At 46.4% G+C, this 17,860-nt stretch overlaps 1 protein-coding gene across 1 annotated transcript; it reads right to left on the bottom strand.

The window, feature by feature from the left end:
• Nucleotides 1-2,771: 2,771 nt before the first annotated feature.
• Nucleotides 2,772-11,488, bottom strand: F2 (coagulation factor II, thrombin; the record flags this gene model as incomplete). The annotated part of the gene is made up of 11 exons (XM_082485723.1): nucleotides 2,772-2,915; nucleotides 3,337-3,407; nucleotides 4,989-5,167; nucleotides 5,325-5,498; nucleotides 5,828-5,995; nucleotides 6,495-6,621; nucleotides 6,906-7,019; nucleotides 7,397-7,693; nucleotides 10,153-10,203; nucleotides 10,412-10,436; nucleotides 11,399-11,488. The coding sequence occupies 11 exons, from the start codon at nucleotides 11,486-11,488 to the stop codon at nucleotides 2,772-2,774; spliced, it is 1,440 nt and encodes a 479-aa protein (XP_082341849.1).
• Nucleotides 11,489-17,860: the final 6,372 nt, after the last annotated feature.

The raw sequence follows: 17,860 nt of genomic DNA on the forward strand, positions 1-17,860 counted from the left end.
GTTAAGCAGTCTTCCTTGTGCAGTTTTCAAGTGCAGGTAGACCTTGCCACCACATTGGTTTTGCTCTTAAACATCTGATGTCAGCGTACTCTACTATTTTGTATAACTAAGACACCTGGTAGAGCTAGTCTGAGAAAGCTGTAGCCACTGCTTTTTTTTTTATTTTGTAAGGGTGTCTTCTGATTAGCCTTTTTCAGAAGCTACAAGTATGAAGATTAAGACAATATACTATGTGGCCTTTCTAGCCCTTTTATCTCTAGGGAGGTGATGCGTTTTCACCTTACTTCTGCACTTCCATGTGAGAGCTGGTTATGAAGCGTAAATTGCACATCTGTTTTGTATCTAGAACAGAGATATTGAAGAGTTGGACAGGAAGGTTTAAAACAGCACACTTCTGCTCTAGATTTTAATCTGTTCCATGTAACTGCTGCTTTTGTTGTTTGCTCTGTGGACCAGCAGTCTCTGCATTAGGGCTGTTACTGAAACTATCTTGCCTGATTACAGTAAAAATGTGGCTTTAAATTAGTACCTGTACAACAGATCTATGCCAGAGCTTCCACAAAGTGCTGAAATCTTCCCTTTGCAGGACCCCTAGGCAGGGGTTGCAGTTGACTGCTTGGCGCTTATGTGGTGAGTTTGTACACTGTGACAGCAGGTGACTTGTGAGCGTTCTCCATCCTGTGTTAATTGACATGATGCCATTCATTGCTCCACCACCTCGATTTAGTAGTCGCAGTCTCTCCTAACCTGAAGTGGGCATACACTTTCTTGTGGAACAGAACTGTATGACTGGTGGAGGTTTCACCCTCATTGGTAAGTGCTGAAGTTTTGCACACTTAAACTGAGGCTGTTTGTGAATAGTTTGTGTTGACTGGCACTAGAGTTACTGCCACTACCTCTCAATTACTAGCTGCTTTTTGAAACTTACTAACATTTACATTAATCCATATGTTCCTTTACCATGTCCTGCAGATGTTCTGAAGAGCTATTTGTTAATTAGCTCGGGATGTTAAAACAGCAATGCCTGCAAACCTGCATACAACTATTTTAAATTTGAAGCTGAATTGGGAGTGGAGTACAGGAATAATTGAGTAGCAGAAGGTCTAGTTGCTTACTATGAATGAGTTTTTGCCCTGTGTATCTGTAGTGTTTGGTTGGACTCAATATCCTGGGAGTTCTGAACTAAAATTTGTGCATATAAATTAATAAAGCCTAATCTTTAGCCCAGACAATATTTAAATAACATTAAACTGAATTTTAAAAATTATTCCTCTGTATTGTTTGTAATAAGTCAGTATTAACAGTGACTTACTCCAGAAACTGTATTGTCCTGGTTCCCTTCTTAGAGATGCAATTTCTCACAGATTATTAGGTAGCAGTGACAGGATGAGGCTAAAAATTAAAACATAAGAAGGGCTAAACATTTTCAGTGTTCAATGCCTATGGTTATCAATGTCCTTAAACAGTTGTGGAACTTGAGTTCTTGAGGTTTCTTTGAGTCATTGTTTTTATGCTCGCTTTGAGCAATCAAATTGGGCTGTCTTCAAGTTGGTTCCTAAATGAGCTATCTTCAAGGAGGTGGCCAGACAGTAATTGATCAGCAACTTTGTGTCTAACTAATTTCAGATAGTTACCTCTACTGTCACCTTTTCAACACAGTCACAGTCTTAATACTCTGTATGAAGCACAACAAAACTTCACTGTTGCCTGTTCCTGTGATTTGATGGCACTGTGAGTTGAGGAGTTTAGGAATACGGTGTCAGAGGGAGCAAGGACAGTTTCTAAATCTCAGGATTACTCTAAGAGAAAATTAGACTGAACAAATTGGGTAGTCAAGAATATGTTTTTACTGCTATACTGCTGGGTCCTCAAATGGCTGCTAAAGAGGAGTTCATAAAAGAACTGAAGCTTCTTTTGGGATTGATCCCTAAACAGGTTTTATAAGACAACCAAACAGGTATAGTGCAGGATGCTTCCACTGGACGCCCTTTGACAATGACTGTGTATGAATTGCTTCCTTCTGAATCTTGCTGTGCAGGTGGAAAATACACTTTGAGGACACAGCAGTAACTGCTATGTAGAAAATTACCGTCATACAGTTACGGAAGTGCTACTTAATGTATTCAGGCCTGTATGGCTCTGTAAGATAGAGATGCCACCTGTATGCAATTTATCTTCTTAAGATGCTAACCTTGCAAACAGGAGTGCTGGTATTTGTTGTCTGCTATTGTAGCTCAGAACAATGTCTGTCTTATCAAAACAGGTTATAGTTGCTTTACTTTTGACGTTGGTGTTAGTGTTTTGTGTAATGCCGCAGTTACTGTAGGGTGTTTATCTCCAGTACATTCATGGTTCAATTTCTAGAACAGAAAATTAGTTGATATGAAAGGAGGAAATGGATGGTGCCTGAGGACACAATTGTGCTTACTGTGACTGACTTAAGGCCATCATCTGAGATCTAAAATCTGTTGATGATTAGCTGATAGAAGGGAGAAAATTTGTTTGAAGCCCAACAGGTAATCAGTGGTAAAACTAGTGCCATTCTGTTGGTACTCCTGGCTACTGTGATGGCTTGGATTCAAGTGCAGCTACACTCAGGATGAACAAAAGGAAGAAGATGGGTTTGAGAACTTTTATTTTCAAGGGAGAACACTTTTCCTTTTGTCGAGTTGTAAGGGTATAACTGTTTTACTTCCGGATCTTCTATGCTTATGTTTTTAAGAAGTGGAGCATTGTAGCAAAACTGAGAGCCAGCAAGGTAAACACTTCCTCTATCGCCCGTGTTTTTCAATGGCTTTTCGCATCCACTTTTTCAGGCGGAATACATGGGTATAAAATCCATATTTGCCATCTCGGTCACAGCCTTCTCCCCATGAAACTATTCCCACTTGATACCAACGGTTGTCGTCTGGGTTCTAAAAGCAAAGAAAAATGGGATTGGCACAAGGAGCAAGAGACTTTCAGAACTAAGCTTTGTATGCACCTTAGCCTGTTTAGTGGTGGGTACTGCTTTGGAATTCAGTCTGGTAGCTAGCTACTAGGTAACATAGTTTGTTGGAGTAATTTTGTCTCTGCTCTTAAACCTTAAAGTAAGAATTGGCCATCAGTTGTGCATTCTGCAACTGATCTCTATGTGCTGAGCACTCAGAACAGACATCAGACATGGGGCTGGATGACTGCAGGATTCATCTCAGTTGCTGAGCTTCGGCATGAGGTGGGTTTGCTTCAGCCACTCTGCAGTCTCCATCTCTGTTGCTGTTTTTTAGACTATTAGGGAAGTTCAGCACAGCACAAACCCAGCTGCATGTTTTATGAGCTTGAACTTGTTGAACATACCTTCATTACAAAAGGTCCCCCACTGTCCCCTTCACAGGCATCGCCTCTCTTTGAGTCTTCAGGACTGTAACCTACAGGCAAGAAGACAGACAAACATTTGACTGTGGGGGGAGTGGGTGGTGTTGGCTGTCTTTTCCTTGAAATATTGCTGCATAAATTTTCTGAGAGCCATGAGATTGCTTACTGCTTCTGCCAACTATTGGGCTTAAATTTAGAAAACTGCTTTGGTTTTTATATTACATGTAAAACAGCTAACTCTGCTTCTGTCTTTGCAACATTCCTGAACCTACCATATTCTTCCACCCTCTGTGCTCTCATTCCTGTTCTCTTTCATCAGAATTGCCGTTAGTGTCAGCTGCCACTCTGTTCACAGCTGTAGCTTGAGCTACTCTGCTTTTCTCTTGTCTTAGAAACTTCTCTATGTGTAGTATTCCATGTACCCTGCTCTTTCATTCTGTTTACTATAGACATACGTTGCCATCCTTATGTTCACTTTCCTGTCATTCTGCAGGCTCTGCTTTTTCTCTCCCCCCGCTATCTTCCTGTAGTCTCACTATGAAGAGGAAAGGGATTTCACTTTAATTCCTGAAGAACTAGACAGTATCTTTGTATTTTCCCATCACCCATCTCTCCCCTTTCCTGCTGTGTCTGCATCTCAGCTATCTTTCAAGACTGTTGTCTATAAAAAAAGAAACCATAGGAACGCTGTACTGTCAGTATACTCATGAAATTGGCTTCCATCCTAACTCAGGCAAGTGTATACATTATTAGATGCAAACTCCATCAAAAATTGTTGGAGATGTGCTTGTAGGAACTGATAAAGTTGGCACAAATTAAGAATACAGCAGAAAGTATTAAACTGGTACATAAATCCATAGTCTCTTTGTATCGTGAATTCTGTATTCACTTCTATTCTCTCTCAGAAAGGGTATAGTGCCGGAGGAGATTTAGGAAGTTACAAGGATTACCAGGAGCACAGAATACCACCTGTATTGGGAAAGATTAAATAAGTGCTTCTCAGCTTGGAAGAGAAATGGCAGAGCTGTAAAGGGTCCATAAAACAGCATATGACATGCAGAAGAAATATTTTTTCCTTGGCTATGCGTATAGATATGTACCTCTTTAAATTTATTAGGCAGGAAATTTAACAGAACATGAGGAATTACGTTTTTCACACACATAGCTAACTAATCTGTGGAGCCTGTTGCCACAGAAGTTGTGGACATAAGTATGAATAGGCTCCAAAAGGTTGAGACGAGCTGGTACAGAAGAAGAGGTGGTCTGGCTACTGAGTAAGGTAACTGGTGTGCAGCCTTTAATTTAGAAAGTCACTGAACTGTTCCATGTACTGGTGAAAAGTTAATTTTAGCTGTGCTGGGTTCTCGCACAGCTGTTGCTGATGCCTGGCAGAGCGGTGCCATTAGGCTGGTTAGCCTGACACAGCGTGGTGTTACAAACTTTATTCACAGCTTTAATTTTCCAGCCTTCGTGTTTTATGAGAGCTGAAAAAGTCCTTGTCATAAGAAAATTATTCTTTATGGAGGGCATTTGCAAATTTATCAGAAAGTAACCTTGCTACGTGGAACCCCACGAGGAGCTCAGAGCCCTTGTCTTCTGTAGCAAGCCGGCCACGTGTCTCCAGTGCTACTTACCTGCACAGAACATGTTGTCGGTGACTTTAACTTTGGTGGATGCCTTGCAGGTATCTTGGTCTACAATTGGCACGTTGAGCTGTTGCAGAACTATTGGGAGGTTGCTTGGGCTAGTGGCCCATGTTTCTTTCAAGTTTCCCCAACCAGTTACCCGCCCTTTGTAACCGGCCAGCATCAGCCTGTGGAAGGAAGTACGAGTATCATCGAATGTATTGTAACAGCTTTCTCCTACCTGGCTCTCTTGCCGCAAACAGCCTAAACGAGGTGTCTTTTTTGAAGGACTGAAAGGAGGCTTTTGTAGCCTGGGTTTTTAGGACTGTGGGACAGTCTCCTCACCTCTGCACGACCTCTTTGGTAGGCAGGCAGACAGGATGGATGTAGTCACTGAAGATGATGGGTCTCTTCAAGTGCATGAGCGCAATGTCTCGGTCCATGTTCTCTTTCCAGTTGTACTTGGGATGGATGATGATTTTATCCAACAGAGCAATCTTCTCTTTATTCTTTTCATATCTGAAATAGTCATGAAGGAAAGAACTCGCTGTATAGTAACAACTGGGAGTATTCTGGGGTTCATGACACTCAGGTGCTTTGTACCCTCTGAGACAATACTGTCTTTACACTGGAGTGCCCCTTTAGACTTTCCATACTCCTGCCCTCCCTTTCATTTGAACCTTTAGGATCAGTAAGAGCAGCAATTGACGGCTCCATTAGATCCCATTATTGAGAGGCATGTGACACGGGCTATATGTTTCCTTGGATACCGAATGATAGCCCAACTCATTGTAACTCATTACTCCAAGAGGAGGTCTATTTCACTGTCACTTCATCCAGGCTCTTACTTTGCCCTTATGTGCTTGCCGATCCGCACCAAGATGTCATTTGTAGTTAAGTTCTTGTCCCAGGGTGGATAATAAAGACAGTGAGCAGCAGTCAAGACCCAGCTGTCACTGATGAGGCTGGCGCCGCACAGCAGCTCTTGAGGACTCTTCTTGTAGAGCATCACCTGCCTGAGAGACAAGGAGGGAGGAAGACTTAGTGGGACTAAAGGCATGGCTGGCTGGATGCGACTTGGTGTCGTGCAGAAAGAGCAGAATTTGCAGTGAGCAGGGAAGAGTGTTGTCCTATACTGACAAAGACAACCGCACAGGTGGCTAGCAAAATTCTTTGCTGGGCATGTATATTCTGTGTAGCAGGCCATTTACCCTATTTCCCTCACCTGGAGAGGTTTCTCATCCTCTCTGCTCCAGCAAAGCTGGAAAGAGGAAGAGACAAAGGCAAAACACACCAGTGCTCTTGCTTTCCCAGACAGGTGCAAACTTGGCTCAAGAGGAGAGTTTCCTTCCAGCTATTTAAGTACTGCCCTGTCAACCCCTTGGAGAAGCTTTAATTAGAAGCCACGATGCCCACATGCTGCCTGAGGTGGGGTAGCCCTCTCATTTCACCCTGCTTGAACTGAAGAGAAGGGAGACAATTCCCCATGGAGGACTATGCAAATAAAATGCTTACCAGGGAGAACTGCCAACTTCTGCATCATCCCCATGCACAACTCTGCCTCCTATGTAGGACTCCAGCAGCTCCTTCTCGCTTTTGTCTGTTACCTTCTTCTTCTCAAATAAAGGACGAGTGCCACAGTCTGAAAAAATAGGCAATCTAACTTTGTTAGTCTACTTGGTTCGTTGTGGAGAAATGTCTGCAGTCAGCGTGCTGAGCTGGAAGAGCCTATGAAGGAAGTGCTTACAAGCTCCATGATCATAACTGGAGATTGACTTCTGAGGGTTCTTCAAGGAATTTCAATTTCTCTCCCTGCTTTTGATATCATTTAGCAAGCTGGTGTTTCTGAGGAGCAGTGAGTGCCCTGTGGGAAGAAGCTGCAGCCTTTCTACAATGTGTGGTGCTGTGTCTAGAGTTTTTGCTCACCTGCTTCGCCTGAACCAAAAGTTTTGTCATCAAAGAAGGTTTTGAACTCTTGAGGAAGGGTCGTACGTCCTGATATTCCATCCAGCTGTTCGTTCCCATCCTCTAGCGAGCTGTCTGAGAGAGACAGAAAGACAAACATGGTAAAAGGCCTAGCTGCAGTTTCCAGAATTATCAGCACCGTAGATGTTCCTTTCCGTATGCAGTGGGTCTGATGAAGGAAGGATGTTTTAAAACCACTGCTCTTCTTAATGCTCCTTGCCCCTCATTGTGAGTTTTCAGGGAGATGAGAAGACCTGAGAGCTGTAACAGCTCTATACGCGTTCGGCAGGTTAGTACATGCGACATTTGGACAAACGGGACTTCCACATAAATGGCACGTGTACTTCTAGACTCTGCCTCGCAGGCCGAGCACTTCACACTAGTCGCACATACTGCTTTTGTTTGCCACTGCCTCACAAGTGTGCCTACCCAAACCAATGCAGGCTTCTCACCGCAGTAGTGCAGATCACAATATTCAAAGTTGGGTGGTTCGTCTGTGACACACCAGACACCCTCATCATCTCCGTCGGGATTCCGACAGTAATTCTCCAGCAGCTTCACCTCTGGGTCGATGTGTTTCCCATGAAGCACCTCTTTCGCTTTCTCAGAGTTCCACGGGAGGCACTTCGCTCCGGATGCAGTGACTGAGAGGGTCCCGGTGTAAAGCATGCCTTTCTCAGGTTCACAAGGCTCCACCAGGGCTGGTGGTGTGACCCGTGGAGTAAAGTCAACCGTTGTCCTTTCTTCACCTGGAAAGACAGAGAGCTGCAATTTAAGCCATAGCTTTGCACTCAGAAGTGCTGCTAAAAAATAGCACTAGAGTCCCTTTACTAAAGCCCAGAATTCCATGGGGTTCCTGTTATTTGGGAGCTCCCACCGTGCTCCCCTGCATTTGGTAGCCCTCTACAATATTGCAGTGTCAGAGGTGGTTCTTTCTACAGGAGGTAAGGTGAGGTTGGCACTACTCATCACACTTCTCTTGACCTCTCAGATGTGAGGGACAGTAATGTGTTGCTTTCTGGGGTATCTTTGAGAATGACCTCAGGGGCTGGGTAGGTCCCTCAGGCATTGTAATGCCACTGTGTTAGAGCCTCCGATGCCTTTTTCTAAAATGCATAACCACCGTATTTGTGGGGAGCCTTTTACCATGATATACTACTAAAATAGCAAATTTAACTTTTGCCAATGTTTCTATATCTAATGATATGAGAAAAAAAATTCCTGCCAGGCTTTCCATGCTTTTTCTTGCAAGTGTCCTAATGGCTGCAAGCTTTAAGCAGCATTTCCCAAGTGAGTGGGCACCAGATAATCTGTTCTGTGGCAATTGCTTGGCCTCAAGCTGCCTTCTCCTCGTACGCCGGGGAAATCCCCATGTGAAGAGAGACCCTCTGTTTGACTACTTACCCTGGGGCCTGACAGCCACTGAGCAAGTGGCATTCACCGTAATTGGTGAGGCTGCTTCTCTGTGAGATTGACTCAGGTCAACGTGATTGCAAAGGAACTGTGCACAAAAGCAAGGCTTTTCTAGTCCTGCCATATCTATGCACGTGTGAGTGTGACAGTGGGCCACTGTAGGTCAGAAACTAACTGGTGAACAGAGATGGTACAGCGGAGCATTATCTCTTTCCAGTTTGTCTTATTGCAGACCAGGACAGTGTTAATGTTCTTGAAAGCCTGAGAACACCCCTTGATCAAAATGGTTGCTGATCCCTCTGACTTTCATTTGTAAGAGTCGTTGCCTCTAGTCTCTGCTTTTGGAAGAGAAACTTCTGCTGTGAGAAGGTTCTCTGCTTTCTACCAGTTTTTCTGAGATGGAGGCCAAGCCCCCAGGGGGTACAGCTCTGTGTTACGGAGAAGTGGGAAAGTATAAGTGTAGGGGGATGGTTCCCTCCTGTCGAGTGTGATGATGAGAGAAAGGCGTCTTCTCTTTTCTTGAGATTGTGGGTGTTAAACTACACCCTTCCGTATGAGTGAACGTTAAGGCAGGTATTCAAGCACAAGCTGTAGTGGTTTTGTCCTAAATGTGTGAATTCAGACAAAAAAAAAAAAAAAAACACTATGACTCATTGCTGTCACAAATTAGAGGCAGCTGAGTTAGAATTTTGGGGTGCTCCTGACTGGCAAAACTGTAGTAGATTCCAGGGGACTGCTGATACTAGATTTAATCTGGATCTAGATTAGAGTAGTCTAGAGAAAACAGCACTTTAGAGGATTTTAGCCAAGGTAGATGTACGGGCAACTCAATGATTCTTCCTCCTCAACTCCTTTACCCTTTAAGGGACAGGTCCTCTGCTCCAACTGACCTCTGTTCATGTAAGGTCCCTCCCTCCTAACCCTCTCCCTTCCTGAGACATTTAGTATTGGTCTCAGTACGAGTGTTCACTGCCGGTGAAGGGTTTGGTGGGGTGTAGTGCTGAGGCATACCACACACTGGGATGGGACACTCCTCCCGTTCCACCGTTGGGTCTCGGGTGTAGCACCATGGGCCTTCTGGGTTGTTGTCTGGGTTCCTGCAGTAGTTCTCCGTGAGGGTGGGATTAATGGTGGCATTGAATCTATGAGAAAAAGCTGGTTAAGCTAGGAAGGAAGGACACGCTGGAAAACCCTTTAGGGGTATGCGGGAGATGAACTTACTTAGGTATATGTGGATACTTGCTTGTCCACACTTGACATTCAATCCCTGATTTCGTGTAGCTAATTGTCCCCCGGTAGTTCTGGCCCAGCCCAAGAGAGCAGTTACCTGTCAAAATCCCAACATGGTGTAAACCAGGGCCAGGGGAGATGGATATTGCATTTTTTGAGGTCAGAGATACCATCCCACAACTCCCTTTGACTTTTGCTGCGTGTATGAGCCTGCCTGAGCACAGGCATTCCCTTCACAGGGCTGGAAGAGCAGACAGCTTCAGCTGAGGGAGCTCCCCCCAAGGCTCTGTGCTTTGCTTTGGCTGCAGATGCAGGTCGAGCCCTTGGGAGAGGCTGGGCTCGAGGGACACCTGACTGTGTCACAAGAAGGATATCTACCCCATGTTTCGTGGAGAAATAAAGAAGAAAAAAGGAATTTCAAGCTCCCCTTATATTATTTTTCTTTCTAATCAGATGGCTTCAACAACCTCGGATTTGTGGGGTTTTTTTCCTTACAAACTCTGTAGGAAGCAAGTTCTTGGCACTCACTGTATCTAGGAGATGGAGGTCAACATGAATTTCTTACCTTCTAAACAAGCATCCAGAACTGTCCTGGACGTTCTCAGGCCCTGACATACTAGCAAAATAAGAAGAAAGAAACACATTATATGCAAGGGATCCAAATAAGCATCATAGTTTGAACCAGTTTATCATCTAGAGACAAAATACAAGTGCTTTGTCCTGGAAAGTGAACTCTCGTAAGAGGGTAGGGAGCTGTCTCTTCATGATGGGACAGTGCATCCCAAGGTATTAGCAGAGCACCCACAGGACTTGAAGCAACTTACCTTGATACTTTGACCAAAATGCCTCCTGGAAAAAAAAAAAAAAAATGTATTTAAGAGTAGAGACAGAGAACATCAGACCTTGCTTAGCTGCTGCAATTCAAACCAGTAGAATGCCCCATCACAACAAATGGAGCAAACTAACCTATCTCTGCTGTTACCAATTACTATGGAGTCCAACAAAGCAAAAAATCTGATATAAAACCACATTCCCACTTATGACCCTCAGGAATCAAGAGAGTACTGTTCTTTTTAAAAAGATGGATGATGCTTACAACCTTTATCAACCTGCAGAGGAAGAAGAGCCTGTGCTACAGCGTAGAAGTCCAAGGAGTTGAACCTAGAACTTTTAAGGCCACCGATCATGTGTAGGTATTATTCAGCAATTTGGATCTACAACTCTGCTGGGCATGACGGCTTTAGAAATACTCCTCAGAGGTTGTATCTTGTTGGCTGAGACTCCTAACTGTTTATCTGTTTCCTGTTGTATTCTTGGGTGTGGAATTCAGCGTGGATTGGGGCAAGGAGTAAACCCCAAAATGATGGAGAATGAATTTAGCAGAGTGAGTCTGGAAGCCAGAAAAAGGGATGGACTGTGCAAAAGCTCAAAGGAGCTTGAGGTGCCTTTGTTGGGTTGCTGAGCCAGCTCTTCTGTGGGTGTCTGGGACTGTGCCAGTTCAAGTGTGTGCGGCACCACGCTGAACTAGTGGAAGATGCAATCCAGGACTGATGGGAAGACTCTCTCCTTTTCAATTCATGCTTAAAATCAAGAGGCAGGGAAAAGAACTTGAGCTTTGAGCTGCATTCCCTGGAGTGGCTCCAGAGGGGAAACTCCCTAAGAAAGCCTGAGTTCTCCCTGGGGCACATACGCATCAGCCTCATCTTTGGTTTGCAGAATTCCACCCCAGCCCCTGCCTGTGTGTGCAACCTGCTGGTCTTTCACTACAGGGGTCGGCTGAGGGAATGTTTCCTGGGAACACCCGTACGTACCGTCTGAACGGTGGATTCAAGGGCTTCAAAAGCCTCCTCGTAACTGCATGTCTCCTCCAGGCACTCCCGCTCCAGGTTTCCCTTAAGCATCTCTTCCAGAAATCCCTTGTTGGCACGTCGTGGGCGCTTGAGCAGTGACAGTGCCTGCCCCTTTTCCAGGAAAACTACCGGGTCAGAACACTGCCAGTCAAAGGGGTGCTCGCAGTGGGAGGGCCCCTTTGTCTCCCCTTGCTGTCTCCAAAAATCACACGCAGCTGATGGGATGATCCCACAGCTCAGCCTCCCCCAGAGCACCATACGGAGAGGAGAAGCCCTGCCAGGTCTACACCTGATGATCAGAGCAGGCTCCGTAATCCATCCATTAGGGCTCACATCGCTTAGGCAACAGAAGTGATGGGAATGCTCTGCTATCCTTGGCAAAGCTCCTCTGCTCATTTGCAGTTAGGTAGAGGCTTGTTTGCTTGGACCCTGCTACTGCTCCCTGCCAGCCATGGTATTTCTGTCTTGCCAACCTCGGACCGCTGCGATAAGCACAGCTTGGTTCCATCTTCATGTTCAGAGACCCTGATTTGAGACCTGTAGACAGGTCTTCCCACACACAGCAGTGGGTTGGAGGGGACCTAACCTCATATTAGTTAAGAAAAGACAGATGAATTAGAGGCTCTGATGAGAGAAAAGGAGTGGTGAGCAGGAAGGCAGCATACTGCGTATGACCTAAAGTTCAGGTAAGGGACGGCTGGGGATGCAATGGAGAATCGTAGCCACCCACGTCAACTGAAGAACTGTATCCCAAAAAGGCCCAGAGTTGTGTTACACATGGTCCTGGACTGAGCCACATTCCCCTTCTCCACCTCTCCCAGGTGACCCACACAATCCACTGAGCTGTTGTCACCAGCTGCTGGATGCTGCTGCATCCTCCCGTGGGGGAAGGCCCTATGTTCACTCCACTCTCAGCATCCTTTCACTCCCACCTTCAAGCTTTTAGAAGCTCCTCCCGCCTTACCAAGAAAACCTACCATCAGCTTTACCCCTGGAAAGAAATAACCCCATCTTTCTTCCTCCTGTCACCCACTGGTGCTGTCCTTTGCCCCCATGCTGTTGAGTCTTACCTCTGGCATGGCTCAACGTGAGGTGCAGAAGGCTGGAAAAGAGCAGACCCCTCAGCACGCTGGTTTTGTTGAGTGCCATGCTGTACAGCCCCGGCTGCAGGGGAAATGCAAAGGGAGCAGAATAAGCGGAGTCACAGCCCTGCTGGGTTAATATTGAACCAGAATGAAGAAACAGGACTCCAGAGGTCGCGGTGTGTCAGGGACGGTGGGACTGAGGCTCCTCTTATCCCTCCTCTCTTGGCATCTCTCCCTCCCTTCGGGGCATCTTCATTTTCTTACTTATTTGTTGGAAGCCAAGCAAAATGTCTCTGGATCCCCATAGGACTGAAGTTAGCCATCGCATTTCATAACAGGGAGGAAGGCATGAGGAGCGAGAGGACAAGCTTGTCCCAGGGCACAGGAAGAACTCGGGCTGGCACGGAGAGATCTCGACAGCTCACGGCCACCCCAAGCCAGAGCATGTCACCCCTTTTCCCTCAGTGCCACTCCGCTCCCGTGCAGCTCTTGGCACCGTCACTGCCTGCCCACCGCGCTGGCTTGGGTCCCTGCCACTGACTCGTCCTGGAGGCTGTACTCCCCTAGCTGCGCACGCAGCAAAGCTTTGAGAGCTCCCAGTGCTCTTTTTAGCTCCAACCCCCCCTTCCCTCCCCTCCCCTCCTCTCCCACCCCGGCTTTTTCCCCCTAAAGTCCAGTTGTATTTTCTGCCTGCAGTTATCAGCAAGTGCAGCCCCAGCTATTTTGGCACCAGAACACACAGTTTAAGTCTCCCCCTTCTCCCTCGCCCGTGCCAAGGAGCAGAAGGGGTGCCTGTGACAGCCCATGTGGAATTTAAATTTTCCTCCCAGTTAGGTCAGCAATGCCATTGGCAGTGCATACTTCCCACTGTGCTACAATTCCCAGTGGAGTGGAGGGGGATGAAGTTTGGGCTGCCCCTTTTATTCCCACACCAGTGGAACAAATTAAAGTACATCCAGAAGGAAACAGAAACTCTGACGAGCAAGGAACTAGCATGCCCGAAAACCAGCCAGGAAAACAAGGGCTTCCAGGAACAGGGAGGCAGGAATAGTTTGGATGTCATGACATCAGCGAATAGGTCAAGAACTGGGCTACCAGAGCTGGGAAAGCTCTAATGGTTCCTACAGCAAGCAGAAAGCTGGCACAGAAAGAAAGCAGGGCAGAGCGGGGGGGGGTGGTAGTCTCAGGCACGGCCACATGGCACCGAAGTGCTTGCTGCCAGCAGGGAGCATGTTTTGTGCCGTGCCTCCGTGCAGCAGATGATACATCTGTAATGTTTATCTCCATAGAAGGAGTGCAAATATTAGCATTAGGGTGGCTGAGGAATGACTCTGTGGCCACTGGTACAAAGAGCAGTTGCAGAGGCTCCCTCCCTCATTTAAGAGCGTCCCCTGTTCTCACCCATGCACCCCCTCCTGGATATTGGAGAGACACCTTTAGGATGACCTGGGTGGAGAAGGGTGTTTGCCCAGGATGAGGCGCAACCCCAGGAACACCCGGTGCTGCTTAGCAGAGGGAAGGAGCATTTGGGAGGAGAGCGCAGGCAGGGCCGGGAAAGAGGCAGCAGGGCACAAACTGGTTTTGGAAGAGCGGTGAAAGCAAAGCCGCTGCTGTCCCACGCAGCAGCCGCCGCTGCTCCTCGCAGCTCTGGGAGGAGGTGCAAACAGCCCCATATTTCTGTATGCCCAGCTGCCACCCAGAGGGCCCTGCTCAGCCGGCGGGGAGGGGAGGAGAGCAGCAAGGACAGTTTCTTTACTCTCTATATGATAATTTGGTTTTGGTCTCACATTGCAGGTGGGTCAAGTGATCTCTGAGCTGCTTTCACCAGGTGTAGTTGAACGAGCCCATGTGGGTGTGGATGCAGGGAAGAAATATCACGGTAAGAAGACAGCCCCCCCCCAGGTTGTAGTGATGAGAGAGACAGATGCTGCCGTGGTGTATGGCGGTGTAATGCACCTGTGCGAGTGTTCATTATGGATTCCCAATAAGAAAGGCACCCAGACTCTATAAAGTATTGATTAAAATACTATTTGTTGGGGATAACATGAGAAGGCAAAAGGGGATAGCGTTAGATAATCTTACATCCCTTCAGATCATGGGAACACCAAGTGGTACAGCATCACCCCACGCCATGGTGCACAGACAGTGTCTGTGGACAGCGTTGTGGTCTTCAGGGTTTTTATAGGATTTTCTCAGAAGTAAACAACTCTGTCATTTCTGCTGTCAATAAAAGGATGTTCACATAACAATATGCTGCTTCACCCTAAGATAAACATGAGGGCACGGTGGTGGCATCATCACCAGGTGCCAAGCGGAAGCAACCTGCAGGCTCCCCAGTTAGGCTTAGCTGGCTAAATTTATCCAGCCAAGTGGTATGTGCAGCACTGGCCTGCACCCCCTCATGTTAACTTGTTATGTGGATCACCAGAGTATTTCACGTCATAAGAGCTTCCAATAGTCTCAGTCACTTTTTTTTTTTCATTCCTGCATCTCTCTGTCTCTTCTTTATAACAACCAGGCAGCCTTTACACTGCAGCTTAAGTCAACATTGTTATATTTATGCACAGATTTTTACCATCTTCCTGTCTTTCCTTTAAATGAAAGGTGTTAACATCTTTCATGGCATTGTGCATTATATAGGGTTAACTTTAAGCAACACTAGAATACAGAAGTTAAGCTTGGTTATCAGACAGGTGTGAATATCTTCTAACACTTACCTACGCCATCTTCCTTTCATGTTACTTCTGTTCTTGTTCCTACATTCATTCTGTTGCTTAAGCACTTGTGACATTCTGCTTCTCTTCCAGTTGCCATTCTTCTTTCCCTCTGTGGAACAGGACAAACCCACCTACCAGAGCCATTAGGTTGTTAACTGCAACCGCTGAAACCTTTTAGCCCAAGATTACTCAAGGTTACATCCATCACTTAGGTTTTGACTAATTCTTTACATTAGTTTTGCTTTAAAATTGGAAATTTTTCACTACGTCCTGTGACATTTTCCAGCCCTTTCTGGTATCTTACAACAATGTTAATAATTAAAGATGCTGGCTCTTCACATTATAGCCTTTTCTTGTTCTGTAATGCGCTTGTGGGGCTCCTCTGTTTCTCCCATTCTTGTGGTTAGCCTCTGCAGCAGCACAGCGTGCCTCAGCTATCACGTCTCCAGAGGCTTTGACTTCTACCCTCAAACATTTAACTCTTTCATCTGTTCACTGTTCCCGTAAGCAACTTTTTATCATTTCATTTTCTCCCTGCCTTCACCCACCCATGAGAGATGGATGCTATTTTCTTTCTTAGGGTAAGAGAGTTAGGATTCATACTTTTATCCTCCCAGAGTTACGACTTTTGATGCAGATGGGAGTTTTGATCTCTCTCCCCCTAAAAGTTGAGTTTTCTCTTTAAGCGAAGAAAGCCTTTGGCAATTCTTTATTTCCTATGTAACTATTTTCCCAAGTTCCAGGGAGCAGAGTATAGAGGGTTTGGCCTTAGCTTATTTTCTTGGGGCTTTGTCTGCTCTATGACAGATATGGTTCGCTGGTTCAATCGCTGGGGCATTTCTGAGTATTTTTCCTGAAGTGAGTTATACAGTGTGATCCCCAACTGTAACGCTTTGGGTACAATTACAAAGGATGAATCCCCCACCCCCTCACACAGGGGTTCTCCTCTCCCTGAGAATGGGGCAGCCGCCAAGCGGGGAGGACTTCAGGACCGATGGAATCGCCCTCTCCCCTCGCAGCCTGCTGCTGCCTTTACATTCAGACACCTTGGTCAGGCTTAAGCCAGTTTACAAGTTGGCCAAGGGTTGAACCCTGGCTGTGGCATGAGGTTTAAGTGTAACACTTAAGTTTACGTGCATGCCTGATACCTGGTGGGGCCCTGCCAACATGAAGGACCCCAACCATCTAAAAGACCTGTGCACTTGTCGTCCTGGAGCATTGCAGCAGCACCCCAAAGTCCTGGTGAAGCCCTGCCAGTATGGTGGAGCCCCACTAGCCAGGAGACCTGTGTGCTTGCTGCCTGATGCCGTGAGGGTCAAAGGTGCACAAGATCTCCAACCAGCCAGGTGATCCGTGTGTCTCCTGCCCCGAAGCATAATGACGATCAGCATTATAATGCAGCATACTGTACGTTCCCTATGCTAGCGTATGGGACCAGGCAGGCACCCATCTATTTCCTCACTATCCTTCTTCCTGTAAGGCATTTCTCACCAGGATCCTGCCAACTACACCAAATGTAATGCACCGGTGCAAGTGTTTGTTATGGATCCCAGTAGGAAAGGCACTCGGAGCCCATAACGTATTAATTAAAATACCATTTATTGGACATAACACTAAAAAGGGTATAGCATTAGGTAATCCTACACCCCTTCAGATGTTGCAAACACTGAGTTGTACAGCATTGTACAGGTATCTAGTCAGGCCACAGCATGCTGCACAGACCCCATTCATGTTGATGTTCACCAGCATCGTGGTGCTCAGGGCTTTTATAGGATTTTCTTAGCAGTAAACAACTTTATGCATTGTTTTGCTGTCAAGCAAAAAGTTGTTCACATAAGAACATGCTGCTTCGAAGATAAAGACAAAGACATGGTGGGGGTATCATCACCAGGTGCCCAGTGGGAGCCACCTATGGGGTCCTCAGTTAGGATCAGCCGACTAAGTTTATCCTGCAGCCGAGTGAGACGTGCAGCACAGCACAGACCCGCCCCTACCTACTCAGATCAACTGTTAGGTGAACAATGTTTCTGTGAGAACCTCCTAATTCATAATTGCTCCTACTTTTTCTCTCCTATTATCTCAGAATAAAGAAGGTAGTTATAGGGCAGCAGATTAGGCAACAGGGGCCTGGATTCTCCCCTTCCCTCCCCCCAGTTGCTCCCCCTTCTCTCCCGCTTCTGCTGTGACAGAGGGCACATGCTTCAAACAGCACAGGAGCTCAGCTCCAGCGAAAACGCTTTGCAGCTGTGTCAATATTTGAAAACTGCAAGAGCTAGGACGGGCACCAAAGGGAGCGCATTAGGAAGCGCTATGGCTTCAAATACAAGGTCCCCCTCCCACGCCTGTGCTCCGGCTGGTCCCTCTCCAAGCACCCCGGGCAAGGACTGAGCTCATCTGCCTCCTGGCTTTAAAGAAAATAGCTAAAAATAAGGATGCCCGATGGTTTGTTAGCTGGATTCACCTTCCATCCTCACTTCACACCAAAGCGTGATGGGTCCAACTCTAGCGCCTGGTCTACAAACTGGTCGTAAAAGTTTGTGGAGAAAGTTGAACGTAGAAACTACAAAGAGCAGCTTTTCAGATTGTGACATTACTGCATTCAAAAGCCCAAAAGGGAACTG

This window comes from Vanellus vanellus (assembly GCF_965231255.1).
Source record: "Vanellus vanellus genome assembly, chromosome: 6".
NCBI classification, from domain to species: domain Eukaryota; kingdom Metazoa; phylum Chordata; class Aves; order Charadriiformes; family Charadriidae; genus Vanellus; species Vanellus vanellus.